Source organism: Apium graveolens, chromosome 11, assembly GCF_009905375.1.
Source record: "Apium graveolens cultivar Ventura chromosome 11, ASM990537v1, whole genome shotgun sequence".
NCBI classification, from domain to species: domain Eukaryota; kingdom Viridiplantae; phylum Streptophyta; class Magnoliopsida; order Apiales; family Apiaceae; genus Apium; species Apium graveolens.
Genome location: NC_133657.1, coordinates 148,421,307 through 148,438,009, shown reverse-complemented (window position 1 = coordinate 148,438,009; position 16,703 = coordinate 148,421,307). Strand labels below are relative to the sequence as shown.

The 16,703-nt window shown below is 37.0% G+C and overlaps 1 protein-coding gene across 8 annotated transcripts in view; it reads left to right on the top strand.

Moving 5' to 3' along the window:
• The first annotated feature begins 760 nt into the window (after positions 1-760).
• Positions 761-16,703, top strand: part of LOC141697967 (uncharacterized) — a 30,986-nt gene continuing 15,043 nt past the window's right edge. Inside the window, exons 1-6 of one of the 8 annotated variants that reach the window (XM_074502550.1) lie at positions 761-923; positions 1,003-1,070; positions 4,054-4,179; positions 4,985-6,491; positions 6,819-6,876; positions 6,981-7,071. In XM_074502550.1, coding sequence (XP_074358651.1) covers positions 836-923; positions 1,003-1,070; positions 4,054-4,179; positions 4,985-5,035 — 333 coding nt within the window. In that variant the 5' untranslated portion in view covers positions 761-835 and the 3' untranslated portion in view covers positions 5,036-6,491; positions 6,819-6,876; positions 6,981-7,071. Of the gene's footprint in view, positions 924-1,002; positions 2,700-2,808; positions 3,139-4,053; positions 4,837-4,984; positions 6,492-6,818; positions 6,877-6,980; positions 7,072-16,703 lie in introns of those variants that run through there. The other 7 variants (XM_074502545.1, XM_074502547.1, XM_074502544.1 and 4 more) reach the window with 7 other exon arrangements.

Here is a 16,703-nt window from a genome sequence, read left to right as displayed (position 1 = left end):
TTCTTGCAAGTAGCACGTAAACTAACCCGTTGTTCATAATTGAGTTTGTCTGTAACCAATCTTAACAAATCTGGTGGAAGATGGCACCACTTGGAAAGAGTTTTGTTTTTTCCTTGCTGTCTTTGTCGTTTTGCAGCGTTCTGTGTGCCTGAAGTTTTTGCATTTTCTTTGTTTTTCTACAATTCATACGAGAAAATTTTATTGTAAGGAGCTAAAATAGGTTAGCTTCAAATAATAAGTAAGAAAATTTTGAAAGTAAGAAAATATTTACAGAGTTAATCACTTTGAAGTAAAGTGATAGCCATGTTCATTGAGTTTTGAGATGATGGTAGTATTTTCTCTTGTTTTTCTGAATGGTTTCTAGGAGGCCCTGCTTTGCGTTTCATTCTTTAGTATGTTGGGGTGTTGTTATTAATATTATGTAGTTTAATAGTCAGCATGTTAGAAATAGTTCTATTTTTTATAAAGTTCCTATAGTTTTAAAACTCTTCAAGTTGAGTTTTGTTTTAACGGTAGTTGTATTCAGATTAGATGTTATATTAGGTTTAAATTACTTTATCAGTTATCTTTTTTATTGTATTTTAATTGTTTCAACGTTAGTTTTATTCAGATTAGGTGTTATATTAGGTTTAAATTACTTTATCAATTATTTTTTTTTTATATTTTATTATTTTAATTTATTATTTTTAGTAAAGGAGGACATGTGTATGTAACTGTAGGAGGGCTATTTTCCTTCGGTATTTTAAAAATGAAGGGGAAAAATACATTGTTGGGCAGTTATGAAAATCATAACAGCAATCATAATATCCTAAAAAGGCAAACTGGTGTAAAAGGAATGATTGAATATGCAGAGAGTTCTAAAAATTTTGTAGAAAATGTTGGTACAGACTCCTTTGTGGAGAGCGATGATGCTTGTCTTTCAGGTAAACAACCAAGTAATATATGATATTTTTTTTAATTATATATGTACGATTACCATGTAGTTATATGTATGTTTTGCAGTTATAAAGCAGGTTAGGACTGGATTTGTGGTTGGCAATTTTCCAGATTTCTTTGAGTATGGGAAAATTGTAAGTTGTATATATATTGTATTTTATTTTTCCTGGAATATAGTTATGTTCCTTATTTTTTTTATATTTTCAGAGGATTTCGAAGAAATTTAATAAAATTTACGGTTCAATGATTCCCAAAGATATTGTTTTGATTATAGACAACGGTGATAGATGGTTTTGTGTCTATGATCATATAAGATGTCAAGTTGTAGGGGTGGAAAATTTTATGGAATTTTATGGAGTGGCTATGTTGTGGTTTTTGGTCATGACTTACTATGGTAATGATGAGTTTGGAGTGAACATCTATTCGCCGAGGTGTTGTGAGATTTTTTATCCTAGTGCTAATGTGATGATCGAAGAGGAATTCATGAATGATCTTGAAGTTCCCGTTGATGTTTCCATTGTCGAAGAAAAAGAGAGTGCTTTGTTTTTTTTAATGCATCTTGGAGTGACTTTAGTTTCTTTAGACGTGTGATACAATCAGTTCATCTGAATAAGGAATATGATAAAGTGGTATGTATGCTCGTATTGATTTATTTTTAATTCTTTTAGTGGTTGAAATATGACTGTTGTGTTAACAATATTTTTGATTTTATTCTATATCGCATATGTGGAGAGTTGTATAAATTTTTTAAAAATTGGAAGAATGGTGAAAGAATTGTTTTCAAATTATTTAATATGTGTTGGAAAGTTGAAATTGAGTGGTGCAAGTGTCAGCGCGTGTTCAGTACTGGAAGGAGTAAATTTGTAAAAGAGGCTGATATTCGCGTGGGGGATAGTTGTTTTTTTGAATGTACCGGTGATCGATTGGAATATAATATTTGTATTGCGAGGGAAGATGACCGTTCTTTCAAAGGTAATGTTAATTCAGGTGTGATTGTGTTCAGCTTTTTTTATCAACTTTGTTATTTTTGTTTGCAGATTTATGTGGTGTGAAATTCTTTCAAATTGTATCATTTCAATCACTTGAGCAAGATAGAATTGTAAGTTTTCAAAATTGTGTTTGATATGATATTAATTGATGAATATATATTTGATTTTGTTGTGAAATTATGTTATTGTTGGTAGTTGATGCCAATAACGCTCAGGGAAAGTTTAGGGAAAGTTTTATCAGGTCTTGTTGAGTTTGTGATGCCAAGTAATCAAAAATGGGGTATTTCCTATGAAAGAAATTGTTCAAGTTTTATTTGCCTAAAGGAGTTTGTAATATTCTACGGGCTTGAAGAAAATTATATTGTTTTATTTGAATATCTTGGGTATTCTTGTTTTTTTGTGCGGATTTTTGATAAAAGTTCTAGAGAGATATCATATTTGAAATTGTGCAAGACATTGAAGAGTTATGATATTCTTTTAACGTCTGAGTATCAATTTGGATTTGTTAAAAGAAATGTGTGTGATGTTAGCTGGATTGCAAATATTAAAGGTAAATCCAATTTGTTTTTAAATATTCTCTCTTGAATTATTTTATAGAACTATTTTTTTATTTCTATTTTGTTGTTGACATGGTCTATTATGGATTATGTAGAGTTGCTGGATAAGTACTATGAAGGTGATATGTTTATATCGTTTATGAAGGAAAGACATATTCTTGATCGATTTGTCATTGTATTAGCCTGTCCAAGAAGTGATCGTAAATTTAATAATGTGGTATGTACTTGCAGTTATTTATATAAATTTTTTAATAGCGCATTTATTGTTTTTAGCCTTGTAAATTATCAATTTCCTGCTTCTAATACATTTTGTATTATTGAAACAGTACATTGGTAGTTTGGCGAGACAATTTTCTAACGACTGGATTAATGGAGCTAGTTCAATATTAATTGCTCATCAAAGACAATGGAGAGTCGTAGTCAAATTTAAGCATAATATGTGTAAGCTTGGAATTGGGTGGGATAAATATTCTCGAGATAACGATCTGGGAGAAGGAGACATATGTGTCTTTAATTTGCTTAAATACGATAGGAAGATATTCCGAGTTGATGTTATTAGGTCATGAATATATGTTTTTTTATTTTGTTGATTCCTGATTGTTTAAGTAAATTAATTACTTTATTTATTGGTAGAGTTTTTCATTTTTGGTGTTTTATATTTGTTGCTTGTTGCTGTTCTTTAATTTTTTCTACATAAATTTAGGAGTTTAATTTGCAGTGGATTTTGTTATGATATGCAGGAGATGTGTTGAGTTTGCATTAAATTTTTGTAGGTTTTTGTTTGATGAGTTGTTTTTTTTTTAATTTTGTATGATAGAGATTGTACCTTTGGCTCTTTTAAGCATTTGGGTGATCTTGAAAGACCTCAGTTTTGCATCTAATTTAGCTTGGTAAAGAGATATTCGTTTGGGGTGGCTTCTCAGGTTCAATTTATGACATCAAGACCTCAGCTTTGTTTTTAGGTTTTGTAAATTTATGTGTTTTGCCTTGTTTGGTGTTGGTGAATGATATTTATAGGGCAAAAGTTTGGATTGATGTGTTTTTGTTTAAGTTTATTTGGGAATGTTTGTTTTCATATTTGCTGATATGAAAGCTGATGTGTATTCTACATTTTCAAGATCTTAAAAATGTGGAAGCAACTTCTTAGTAAACTTCTTAAGAAGTCATTGAAATCTGAATCTGTTGATTCTGTGAGTTGATGTTGGGAATTGAGGCCCTTTTGCCATTTAAAGATGTTCCCAGTTCGGAAGCTATGAATCTTTTTATCAGGAAGTTGAGTTTGTGCTGTGTGGTGTGTGATTTCACTGATCCAGGTAAGAATACTAATGAAAATGATCTCAATCGTGTTACATTGATCGTGCTTCTTGATTTTATGTCTTTCGGATATCCAAGATATATTGAGCTTGTGATTTTAGTTATGTTCAAACTGTGTGTTGTTATGTTGTTTTGAGTTTTCTTAAAGGCCTGGTTCTGTTTATGTAAATGTTTTTTTATTTATTTTTGGAGTAAGTAAATGTTTAAAAGTTACACGTGCACAATCAACATCTGCTAAAAGCACACACTATATACAGGTGTCAAGATACGTTTCCAGAGTTAATGGTGGTGCGTTGAAGGTAAAGGCCTTCTCAGCTACTTCTGATTGTTATGATTTTGTGGAAGCTGCTGCAGAGACCAAGCATTGCAGAGATAGTTCTTGGGTAGTACCACATTGTAGTCCCCTCTTTTTCCCTCTTTACAAGACCAAGTGCTCTAAACACTAAGTGAAAGTGATGTTTATTTTCCCTATGTGTTGCTTGAGGTTGCTTGACTTGCTGCAGCAGTCCTACTGTTTCCATTTTCAAAAGTTTGTTAGGTTAGAGCTTCGCCAACCAAGTTAATGCCTTTTTGGTTGCTGAATTTATCAGTGCAGCGTGCTCCCTAAGCACCGTGATAAAGAATGAGATATTTTTCTCTTCCTCTCCAGATTTTCCTTTTGTATGAAATCCAGGTAAATATGTTATTATTTGGCGAGAATCCCAAGGTTCTTCTGGAGCACTGCAATCTAGGTGAAAGGTATCGCGGTTGATGCTACAAAACCATGTTGTCGTACTTTTAGCAGTATCTGATTCTGCGATCATCCTCCGCTTCCCGCATACATCGCACTGAATCCAAGTATCATTAATTTCAGATTTAGTGATTTTTTTATGCCTATCTCTGTTGTTTGATGATACAGCTGTAGAGCTATCCTTCTGTAAGGAGCTGTAAAATGGTCCATTGGATGCACGGGTTATATTGTTCTAATTGTTTTAGTATAACCTTAGACTTTTGTATTTATATAAAAAAATTTGCTGTAAATGATAATTAATTAAAAATAATATGTGTTTATGTTGTTTTTATTTATTTATCAATCATGGAATATGATCTAAACCTTTATATGTCAAAGTGTCGAAAAACTTTATACAATTTGGTTAGAGTTTAACTTGCCTGCAGTCTACTTATTAACTTTGTTTTATATACCTGCAGAGACGATCCAAATCAAACTCTCCTGCTCCTACCATCCCAATTAAAGTTTGAGGAGAGAAAGCTGTGGAAGCAATATATATTTGCTATTTTGGAAGGGACCTGATTGAAGAATGGAATGAGAGATTATTATGCATCATGCTAGCTGTTATTTTTCCATCAGATCAGATTTACACACACAATAAACTATTACTTCAAATATCAGTATAATAAAATTTTTAATACTAAATCTTAATAAATCTACCAGCTGTCACTACTGGTAGGAATAAAAATAATACTAACTTTCTAATTAATACTTATAGTTCCTAACTAAGCATAAATAAGTGAAAAACATAAACTGAAATTTGTTCAGGAAAACATTGAGTTGTCAAATACCTTCTTTGCGCTTGTTCTTGTTCCTCCTTATGACCCATAGGCATGCACATATCATTGTTGTAATCAACAGAATAGGCATACCTATGAACCATAACTTTGCTCTCCCATGTTTTGGACAGTACAACAATGTTATATAAGTCCATATGGTTATCTCCACAGCTTAAGTTATTTCTTAATCCGTAACTTTAAGTTCACTGTCGATAGTTGTATTATTCCTATGACATATATTTGCTGCAACAAGATCTGGAGATAAATGGGTTTTATAAGAATGAGACTTTAGTGCTGCCTTGAATGTAACTACATTGGTTGTTTCCTCTTTGGCATCATCACATGGTATATTGGAGTTTGTTTGTTGTTGTTATGTTTGTAATGCACAGTCAATGTTCTCGTTAACAGAAAACAGTATCGATAATGTTATTAACAATCAATACAAAAAACAATAGCATAGGCTTTGACCAGCGGTGCGTTAATTAAAAGGTTCTTTGGTTTAAATTTCCAACTCTAGTATTCATGTAATCTAAGTTATATTACTCCTGTTACTGTGTTCCTAAGCAGTGCCACCTTGGTACTGCATTCCTGAATTAATAGTACCTCAATGTCTTACTTTAATATTTTTCATATATTGTTAGGATCTATCCGGTGTGTGAACTATATTTCTCTATATTATGGCATGATTTTTATTTATTTGCTATAACCTGAGATTTTTTTTATTTATATAGATAAAAATTAAACTGTAAACGACACTTGATTAGAAATAATATGTGTTTACGCTATTTTTATTTATATATCAATCATGGGAGAGGATCTAAACATGTATATGTGTTTATGGATATATATATATATATATATATATTGTCAACTATTTTAGACCTGTGATTAGTTGGATTTAGCTTTATTCATAATTTACCTTCCCATGTTATGGGAACAGATTATGTGTTTTCTCATTTTGTATAATATTAGTTAGTTATTAGCTGCAGGATATATAATTAAATACCAGATTAGGAAACAAAGTGTCGAAAAACTTTTAACAATTTGGTCAGAGTTCAACTTGGTTGCAGTCTACTTATAAGGTTTGTTTATATACCTGGCGTGACAATCCAAATCAAAGCTCCTGCTCCTACCATCCCAATTGAAGGTAGATCGGAGAAAGCTATAGAAGTAATATATTTTTTCTGTTTTGGAAAGGAACCAGTAGAAAAAGTGGATGAAGGATTATTATGCATCATGCTAGATGTTGTTTTTGCATCAGATCGGATTTTAAAACTAAATAAACTATTACTTCAAATATCAGTCTAATAAATATTTAGTAATAAATATCAGTAAATCTACCAACTGTCACTACTGGTAGGCATAAACATATTACTAATCTTCCTAATTAATACTTGTAGTTCCTAATAAAGCATAAATAAGTGAAAAATGTTTTAATGATATCATTTCTGACATTTGTTGTGCTGCTTTCCAGATTTTTTCTTCGTACCATATGACGTTTGGGGGCTTTGATCACCATTGTTTGCGTGCTTGTTAGTATCATTTTGAGTTACTCCTCAGTCTGAATTGACTGGTGCTAGAGATTTATCTTCAAATTTTTGCTTATCATCAAGTAACTTTCTCTTATTGTCTACAGGAGATGCAGATTCCAGTTCTTCTATATCAACCACCGTGTAGTCTTTTCGCTTATTCACAGTATTGCAGGATGAAAGTCTCAGCTTAAATTTGTAAGTCTTCCCTAGTTGATAGAGATAAATAAATCTTGATTGTGTAATTAAATATTACATTGATTATACAAGGTGTGGACTTTTAGGCCCAATAAGAAGATGTATGATATTCAGACCAGAAAGGTTAACATGTTGATCAGGCCTGATGGACCAGATCAGGCTTGATGGAACAATGAAGGCCCAAAACCCTGATTATTTATTAATTTCGTAATTAATTAATAAGGGAGAAAAACATCTATTAAGATAAGTCCTAGTAGGGATATAAATCCTTGTAGATTGGCCTCCAAGGAACCCCATGAGATAAAGAATCAACTTCCTACTTCCTAGGACTCCTAAGTCCATCCTAATTCAGATACTTGACCACCAAGTCTCCTATACCAAGTCCAATTCAAGGACTCCCACATCTATATAAGGGGCCTCACCCCACAGATCAAAACTACGTTTTTTGACTTGATCCTTGGCAATCAGCAAGGTACGTAGGCATCTTGTTAAGGCAGATTGAGTCACGAAACACAAGAGCACTCAAATCGAGCCTCGAAACTCACGTTCCTTAGTAATAAATACAGCAATTATATACCTTAGTTTTTAATCCATAATAATTGGCGCCGTCTGTGGGAAAGCACAACAACAACCATGGCGAGAACACGGAGAACAATTAGAGCTCTGGAGGAAGGAACACCATCGGGGACAGCCCAAGTGATTTCTCAACTGTGGAGATACCTCCTCACTCAACTTATGCACCTACCCAAGGGGAAGCCCAGATAGGGGCAACTCAACCTCAGCCACAAGGGACGATTCCCCCGGCTATTCAAGGTACGAATCCCTAAGTTCAACAACTATATGCACATGTGAACTCTCGACCCATTGGGTACGAGTATTCAACTGTTGTGACCACTAACCCACCTTATGGGATGCCCCTTCACCCTGAGGTAGGAGGAAGTGGACATGCTGGACGGAGTGAAGCACGAGGGCAATCGCCCCCCTACATACGAGGTTTGGCTCCTATCCCTGAGGATCGGGAATTTTCTGGTCCTTACACTGAGAGAGACTCCGAATCTTCGGATGATAAAGTAGCCCCAAGAAGGAGGCGTGCTGGCAAAGAGCCGATGGCTGATGGAAGTCAACGTCCTCAAAGCACCCAAGGGACGAATCCCCAAGAAGTGCAGGAAAGAATCAGGGCTCATGAGGCTGAGATATAAAGTCTGAGGCGCCACTTGGAGGCGCACCAGACCACCAGACCCCAAGCACCTCCTAGGGGGAGAAATCCTCCTCCTGTCATAGACCTGGATGGTCCAGTGCAAAGAAGGGCTGTTGTCCCAAGGGCTGATCCAAGCAATCTTCTTCCCCTTGGAGATCCTGATGATCCTACTCCACCCTTCACTGAAGGAATAATGAATACCCATATCTCAAGGAAGTTCAAGATGCCAACTATCAAAGCTTATGATGGCATGGGAAATCCCGCTAATGATGTTAGAACATTCTCTAATGCACTGTTGCAGCCCGTGAATGATGCTATTAAGTGTCGGGCCTTTCCTCAAACTATGTCGGGTATGGCTCAAAACTGGTATAGTCGCTTGCCCCCAAATTCTATTGGGTCGTTCAGAGAATTAAGTCAGGCTTTTATTAAGCAATTCATCAGCGGGAGAGTTCATGAGAAAAGTTCAGCATCTCTTATGAGCATTGTGCAGGGAACAAAGGAATCCTTGAGAGATTATCTGAATCGTTTCACAAAGGAAGCTTTAAAAGTCCCAGACCTTGATGATAAGGTAGCCATGATAGCACTGCAACAAGGAACTAGGGATGAGTTTTTTAAGATGTCCTTGGCCAAACGTCCCCCTGAAAGCATGTTGCAGCTCTAGGATAGAGCAGGGAAGTATATCAAGGTTGAAGAAAGCATGAGGAAGACCGTAGTGAGTAATGAGCCCACTGGAGGCAAGAAGCGGAAAACTGATCTGGAGTATATCGCTAAGGACAAGTATCCCAGAACCGAGCAAAACCCTGATTCAAACCCCAAGAAGGGAGGACATGGGCAAAAGTTCACTGAATACGCTAAGCTGAATGTTCCTAGAAGCCGGATCCTCATGGAAATTGAGAAAGATCGAGATATTCGTTGGCCTAAGCCCTTGAAGGCCGATCCCGCCAAGCTAGATAAGAGCAAATATTGCAGATTTCACAAAGATATTGGTCATGACACCGATGAGTGTAGACAGCTGAAAGATGAAATAGAATACCTCATTCGAAAAGGAAGATTGAACAAATACACTGGAGAAGGAGGGGATATGAATAACAATGGAAGGAAGAACTTTGAAGATCGTAGGAGGGACCAAGACGATCAGGGGCGGAATCCCCAACCTAGAGGACCGGTTATAAACACAATTTATGGAGGGCCGCGACCTCGAGGGCCTGTGATAAACACAATCTTTGGAGGACTAACTGCTGCTGGATTATCCAGAAACTCCAGAAAAGCATATACTAGAGAGGTTATGCATATTGTTGGAGAAGCCCCGAAGAGGGCCAAGACAGAAGTAACATTGGCTTTTGATGATTCTGACCTAGAGGGTGTGAAATTTCCTCATGACGACCCGCTGGTCATAACACCGATAATAGGAAATAGCCCGGTCAAGAGGGTCCTTGTGGATAATGGTGCTTCAGTGGATATCTTACTCCATGACGCCTTTCTAAGGATGGGGTATAACGACTCTCAATTGACCCCAACTGACATGCCGATATATGGATTTGCGGGAGTAGAATGTCCTGTAGAAGGGATAATCAAGTTGCCCACCACCATAGGTCATGAACCAAGGCAAACAACGCAGATGTTGGACTTTATGGTGGTAAAGGCTAGTTCAACTTATAATGCTATAATGGGAATAACAGGGATACATGCCTTCAAGGCAGTCCCTTCTTCTTACCATTCAGTTATGAAGTTTCCCACTCGGAACGGGATTGGAGAAGAGAAAGGAGATCAAAAAATGGCTAGAAGCTGTTATGTAGCCTCTTTGAGAGCAGATGGAGTTGGGGGGCAGGTTCTTCCTATTGAAGATATGGATGTCCGAGAGAATGATGAGAAGAGAGGAAAGCCAGCAGAAGACTTAGTTTCGATTCCTTTAGACCCCGGGAATCCTGAGAGGATGACTTTCATTGGAGCCACGCTTGAGGAGCCCCTTAGAGGGAAGTTGGTGAGATTTTTGCAAGAAAATAGTGATGTGTTTGCGTGGTCAGCAGCTGATATGCCAGGCATAGACCCGGAGCTGATTACCCACAAGTTAAACGTGGACCCAAGCCGGAAGACAGTGAAATAAAAGAAAAGAAACTTTGCCCAGGAAAGACAAGAGGCTATAAGACAAGAAGTAGAGAAGCTCTTAGAGGCTGGATTCATTGAGGAGATTCAATTTCCGGAATTGTTAGCAAACCCTGTAATGGTGAAGAAGACCAATGGAAAGTGGAGGATGTGTATAGACTTCACCGATCTGAATGATGCATGTCCCAAAGACTGTTTTTCGTTGCCAAGAATTGATACTTTGATTGATGCCACTGCTGGGCATGAGATGCTGAGCTTCATGGACGGATTTAGCGGATACAATCTGTTATTCCTAGTGAACTAACAATGAGATTTACAGAAGGGGGGTTGAATGTAAATCTCAAAACTTTTTCTAGTTTTGAGCAGTTTCAAAGGCTGTGTGTTTAAGATAAACAAGTGTGTGAATTGCTTTAAGCTAATACAGACAGATATATATTCAAGCACAAAAGTACAGAACACAACAGACCTTAAAAACCTTTCTGGTGGATTTGTTGTTCCACCAGAGATGGTATTTCAGAAAATCTGTGATTCAAGAAGTTGATCACAGCTGCATCCTAGTACAAACTAGATAATTTTTCTCAAGATTTTTCTAAACAGCTCTGGAAAAATTCTATTCTAATTACTAGCTGCTACTTGGTTTATATAACACCAAGTTTACAAGTGAAGACAAAGATAAAAAGTACAATAATAAAATAAGTTCTCCACTTGTTTCTTCTCCATTTTACTCCAGTGCATTGTTGACTATTGCCTCTTTATACTAGAGTAGAACGACTGCTTTTTCTGATGTTCCTGAAATAGGCTACCACATCTCAGTTGTCTCTGTCAACCCATGTGCCTCTGTTTGTAGGTACAACTACCACTTGTCAACTGCTATTTAACAGAACATCCGTTGAAGCCTTCATCCGTTGATGGCTTTATCCGTTGATGTGTTAGCAGTTGAAGCTCTATCCGTTGATGCACTCATCCGTTGAAGGATGTTATCCGTTGAAGCTTTAGAGACATCCGTTGAAGCTTTGTTTCTCATCCGTTGAAGGTCTTTAAGTTATCCGTTGACACCATTTCATTTATACAAAATTACAAGACATGAAATATTTACAATTGGCCTTCCTATCTGCATATCCTTTAGTAGTCAACATGACTTATAATTTCCCTCAACATTTAAGAATTATATCTCAAATTCAGAGACTGAAATGTGCTACAACACTAGACTTATTTCTAAGTAAAGCTACACCATCAACGGATAGCCAAAGTGGTCTTATCCGTTGAGGCTACAAACACTAGATTTCTACTTAAGTGTTTTGTTAAACATATCATCAAACTAATGCACATATATTCCTAACAATCTCCCCCTATTTATGTCTATAAGAATTGTAGACATAAATTCAAGGTTAACTTGATGATAACAAAACACTTAACAAATATATGAACTGAAACTAAGTAGAAATTTAAAAGTGCTGCAAAAGTGTATGTACTAGAAGGTAATTGAAGATTTACAGTGTTTCCAAGGGTGCTCCACTAGCCTGAGCAAATCATCTTTTTCTTCTTTGATCCCTGGTTTTCTTTCCTAGCCCTTTGTCATTTTCCTCAATTTGGAGTTGGAGTTGTCTGAAGAATTCAGCTTCATCTTCATCACTGATATCCAACTTAGATTGCATTTCTTTGAGAGTTTCATTGCTGGCAATCTTAAGTTGGTCTTCAAGTCTGAAAAATCTTCTGACTCCTTTATCATCTCTGAATTCCATCAACCAATGAGGTGATTTGTGAATTATAGTTCCCCTTTCTTGAATGAGTAAGGTTCTGGGCAAAGCATTGGGCTCCCTCCAAGTTTTCCTTATGTTGGCAATCTTGTTGAGAATTTCAGTCTTGGTAAAGCCAGAATCCTTTTGTATGGCTGAAAAGACTCTGATCAAGGTAGAGTAGCCTTCATTCAGAATCCTGTAGAGAGGCCATGTTCTTTCCCCAGCTCCTTTGTATCTGAACACCAATCTCTCTGGTAGCTGTCTGTAAGCAGCTTCCCCTTACATCCTCCAGCTCATCCAGATAGAGTTCAATGTCTGATATTTCTTTTATGTCACAGATGTGAACATAATCATCTTTAGAAATGGGTGGCTTAGGGTTAGGTTTATGTTTTTGAGTGAATTTCTTAGAGTTTAGGGGAGGTGTAGATTTGGATTTTCTTTTCTGTTTCTTTGGTAGTGGAAGAGTGGTTAAAAAGGTAGGCAAATTGATGGTGTCCCAATCAATAAGTTCCTCTTTTGGGATGATTGGTTCACCATGGATGTTTATAGTGGGATCAGCAACAAAGGGTTCAGGTATGGAAGGTAGAGATTTAGTTTCTTCAGTGTTGCATTCACTCCTTCTATGTGCCTTGGCCTTTCTTCTGTTTCCCTTCTGCCATTCCTCTTTTTCCTCCATGCTTTCACCAAATATACTCCCAAAAACCTCATCTAAGTTTGCAATCTTGTCTTCACCCCTGACTTCAATTCCTTTCTCATTTTCAACTAGACTTGACTTTAGCTTTTGTTCAAGCTTTGCTTGTGCTCTTTTGTCAGCCTTGAGTTTTTCAGCTTCTTTCTTTAACCTTTTGGTTTCTTCCCTCTTGGCTATTGAGAATTTGGGATGTCCTTGCATCACACATATGCTCTTTCCCTCTCTAAAGATAATAGCCATGTTTCTCCTTACTGCCTCATCCATGGTCTCCTTGTGTTTTATGATGCTAGTACCCAAAACTTTGTCTTCATCAGGCTTTGGACGAGGAAAGTCCACTTCTTTCATCTGAGCAAAGTCTAGAGGGTTCTTTGTGGAGTCCTTGCTGGATCTGGTGTTGGGCTTGAGAACCATAGGTTTTAGATTCTTGAAAGAAGTCTCTCCAACCTTATTTCTCCTTTCTGGCTTGTGCTCCATATTGATTGGTTCAACCTTTGTGCTATATTTCACAGATATTGATTTATCTTGTGTTGAGCCAAACAGCTGTTGCATCCTTTCATCAATTCTCCTCCTTTGCTCTTTCACTTGAATTTCAGCTGCTGCTAGCTGGATTAAATCAATTCCATCAGGCTTTCCTTTGATTTGAATGATTGGAGAAGTAGTGATGGCAGGAACTAGCACTTTAGATATTTGGATTTTTGTAGATGGCTCTCCTTCCCCTTCCCTTTTACTCTCCCCCTTTTTGTTATCATCAAGGAGAGGGGTCAAGCCCTGTGCTTTTGCCAGCGCATTAGTAGATTTGTTTGAGATTGTTGGTTGTGAAGAATGGTGGCCACAGAATCTTCAATAACTTGAACTCTGTCTTCCAATTTGGCCAGCCTCTTTTCAGTATGTGATTCCTTTTTCAATCTCAACAAAATGTCCTGCATTGTACCAAAGGGCATGACTGAATCCAATTTTTCAGAATTGTAGGATTTCAAGTCAGCAATATCCTTTCTGAGTTCATCCACACTCAGATTCTGTTTTACTTGCTGCAACTTCATGAGATGCAGCGAGTCCAAGTGAGCTGTAAGGATAGCCTTTGTACCAGCATGAGAAGTTTTCTGAATGGCCTGTTTGATAGTACTGATTTGTTTGACTAAGGAGACATTGAATTGCCCTGTTGTAGACTCCTTTGTGAAGGCCCATTCATGTAGATTTGGAATAGAACTAGGGCCTTCATCTCCCCCTAAGTTCATGCTTCCATCAGAAGAAACAAAGTCATCATCATCAGAATTTACTCCAAATTCTTCAAATGACTCACCAGCTGTTGAAGGCATCTTGTTAATAGCAGTTTTGTCCCTTTGAAGAGATGCTGTTGTATGTACTAGATGTAGTGTTTTTTCTGCCTCCACATTGCCCTGTGCAGCCAATACTTGATAGGCTGAAACAGGATGAGTAAAAGTGTCAGCATCCAAGGAAATGTTATCAATTACAGCTTTGTAATGTTGCTGAAATTGTCTTTCCTTTTCTGCATCATTCACAATTATTGACTCACTAGCAATGGCTGGATCCATCCTTATATCTGCTGTACCTGCCTTTCTCTCATTTTCTCTATGTTCTTGCATCAGGGGCTCCCCCTGGCTCACACAACTCACTCCCTCACCTTCACCTACTAAGGTGGTACTCCTCTCACTTACTTTTGCCATGCTGGAAGAAATAGCATGCATATTTGAGCTCTCAATCTCTCCTTTTGCCTGGGAGCAACCCAGCCTCTCACTCAAATTGTCACTCCCTTCCCTCAGTCCTAGAAGTGATTGTACAGTAATCAAGTCTTCTACACTTGGAATTGTTACAGTTGTGTGTGTAGAGACTATCAACGGATGAGGAATAGCCGTTGAAGGTGAAACTGATGGTATCAACGGATAACTGCTGTTAAGCTTATCCGTTGAAGAACAACCACTTGTCAACGGATGAGTGATATCCGTTGAAGAAGGAAAAGAAGTAGAAATTGAAAGTGATATAACTGTTGAATCTGTGTAGATTGATATGAGTTTTGGTGACACAGATCCTTCAATTACATCTGAAAGAATTTGCGGGTGATCCAACAAATCATCTAAAAGATGATGATCACCTGTATTTGAGTGGGGCTCCTCCCTGAGTTGTAAAGAGGGAAAATCAGGAATTGATGGGAATAACATATCCACATCTAGAGATGGTGAGGACGTGTGTGGTGATTGTTGTGTGTTAATTGTGAGAGAATGGGGCTGTGACTCCACATTTGTTGGAGCCACATCAAACTGAGTTTGAGAAGGCATAGATACAGATGGATGTATCTGTGCAGTGTGTGCACCCTGTGTAGAAGATTGGGTTCTAGCTCTCTTTCTTCTAATAAAGGCTTTTGTTGGTGAGTGTTTGGCTTTAGTGTCCCTCCCTCGTTTGTGTGTTCCTGGTTGGGAACTATTTTCAATAGTTACATCCTTTTGGGAGGATGCAGCTAGGGATATGCTAGTAACCTTTTCAACCACCACAGCTTTTTGAGAAACTGTGGCTTGGCTAGCTTGGGAAGCACTTTTCTCTCCTTCCTTATCCTGGGGGTTTCTTTGATGTTCACCCCTCCCCTCACCACTCACACCCTGTTCACTCCCCTCAGGGTTAATGGTAGGTGTTACAACTGTTGTCTTTTGAGAAACAACAGAGGTGGTTTTCTTTGTCTTTGATTTTGAAAGTTTAGTTTTGGTGACCTTGGTAGGAATCTGTTGGGGCATTGTCACAGATTCCATGGCCACACTAGAAGATAAAGAAATAGAGGGGTTGGAAGAAGTAGGAGTTGTAGAAGCAATTACCTCACCTACCTGAGGTGCATTCATGATTGGTAAATATACCAATGGCACACTGCTGTTGAGATCCATTCTCAATAAATCTGCAAGAACTCTTTTCTCTTGTGCCCAGCACTTGAGTTTATTATTCTCATTCGTAATGACCAAACCTTCAGCAACATGGTTAACCAATAACATAAAGAATCTAGCATAATAGATGTTATTAGGTCTATTAGCTTTGTTACCTAATCTAGTACCCAATTCTAGCATAACATAGTTGCTAAAATTAAAATACCTATCAGAAACAAGCATATAGAGCATATTAACAAGAGATGAAGTTATGGCATCAAAATTGCTAATTTTCCCAGAGAAAACCTTGATAAAGGCATCCCCAAGAAAACTCCATTCTTTCCTAAGGCCTTTTCTTTTAATACTCCCTAAACTAGCAGAGTTAAGAGAATAACCTATGGAATCTAACATGCTGGATACATCATTATCAGTGTGTGGTGTCATGGCATTGTTCTCAGGTAACTTAAAATATGCTAGTAAGTCATCACAGTTAACACAGTGATTTTTACCTTTGAGAGTGAAGGAGATAGTCATATCTATGGAGTTGAACTCAGCAGTTGTCCAAATCTCCTCAACTACTTCACAGTAAATCGTTGGGGCTTCCAGCATTGTATAGCTAAGTTTACAGTTTTTGATGAAGTCCATCATTTTGTGATAATCTGAGTGGGCTTCATTCTTTTCTACCAAAACTATGAAATTGTTCTTCTCATAGATGAACCCAGATTGAGACATAATCTTTACTACTGGTGCCATTGTTGTGAGTAGAAATTGCAGAGAATAACTTGAAGGTTTTGCAGAGAGAAAATGGTAAAAGCTTTGAAATTTCAAGAAAGCGTAAAGTAAAAATGAAAAATCAGAAGGGCTTATATACTTTCTCAAATAAAAAAAACATAAATAAGAGATTAAACAATAAATATGTGTAAGTGAATTTCAGCCGTTTAAGAATAAACTGTAAGTATTCTAAAAACTACCTTTAAAACAAATACATACAGTTGTATGTATGAGTATCAACGGTTAAAACAATAGAATCAACGGCT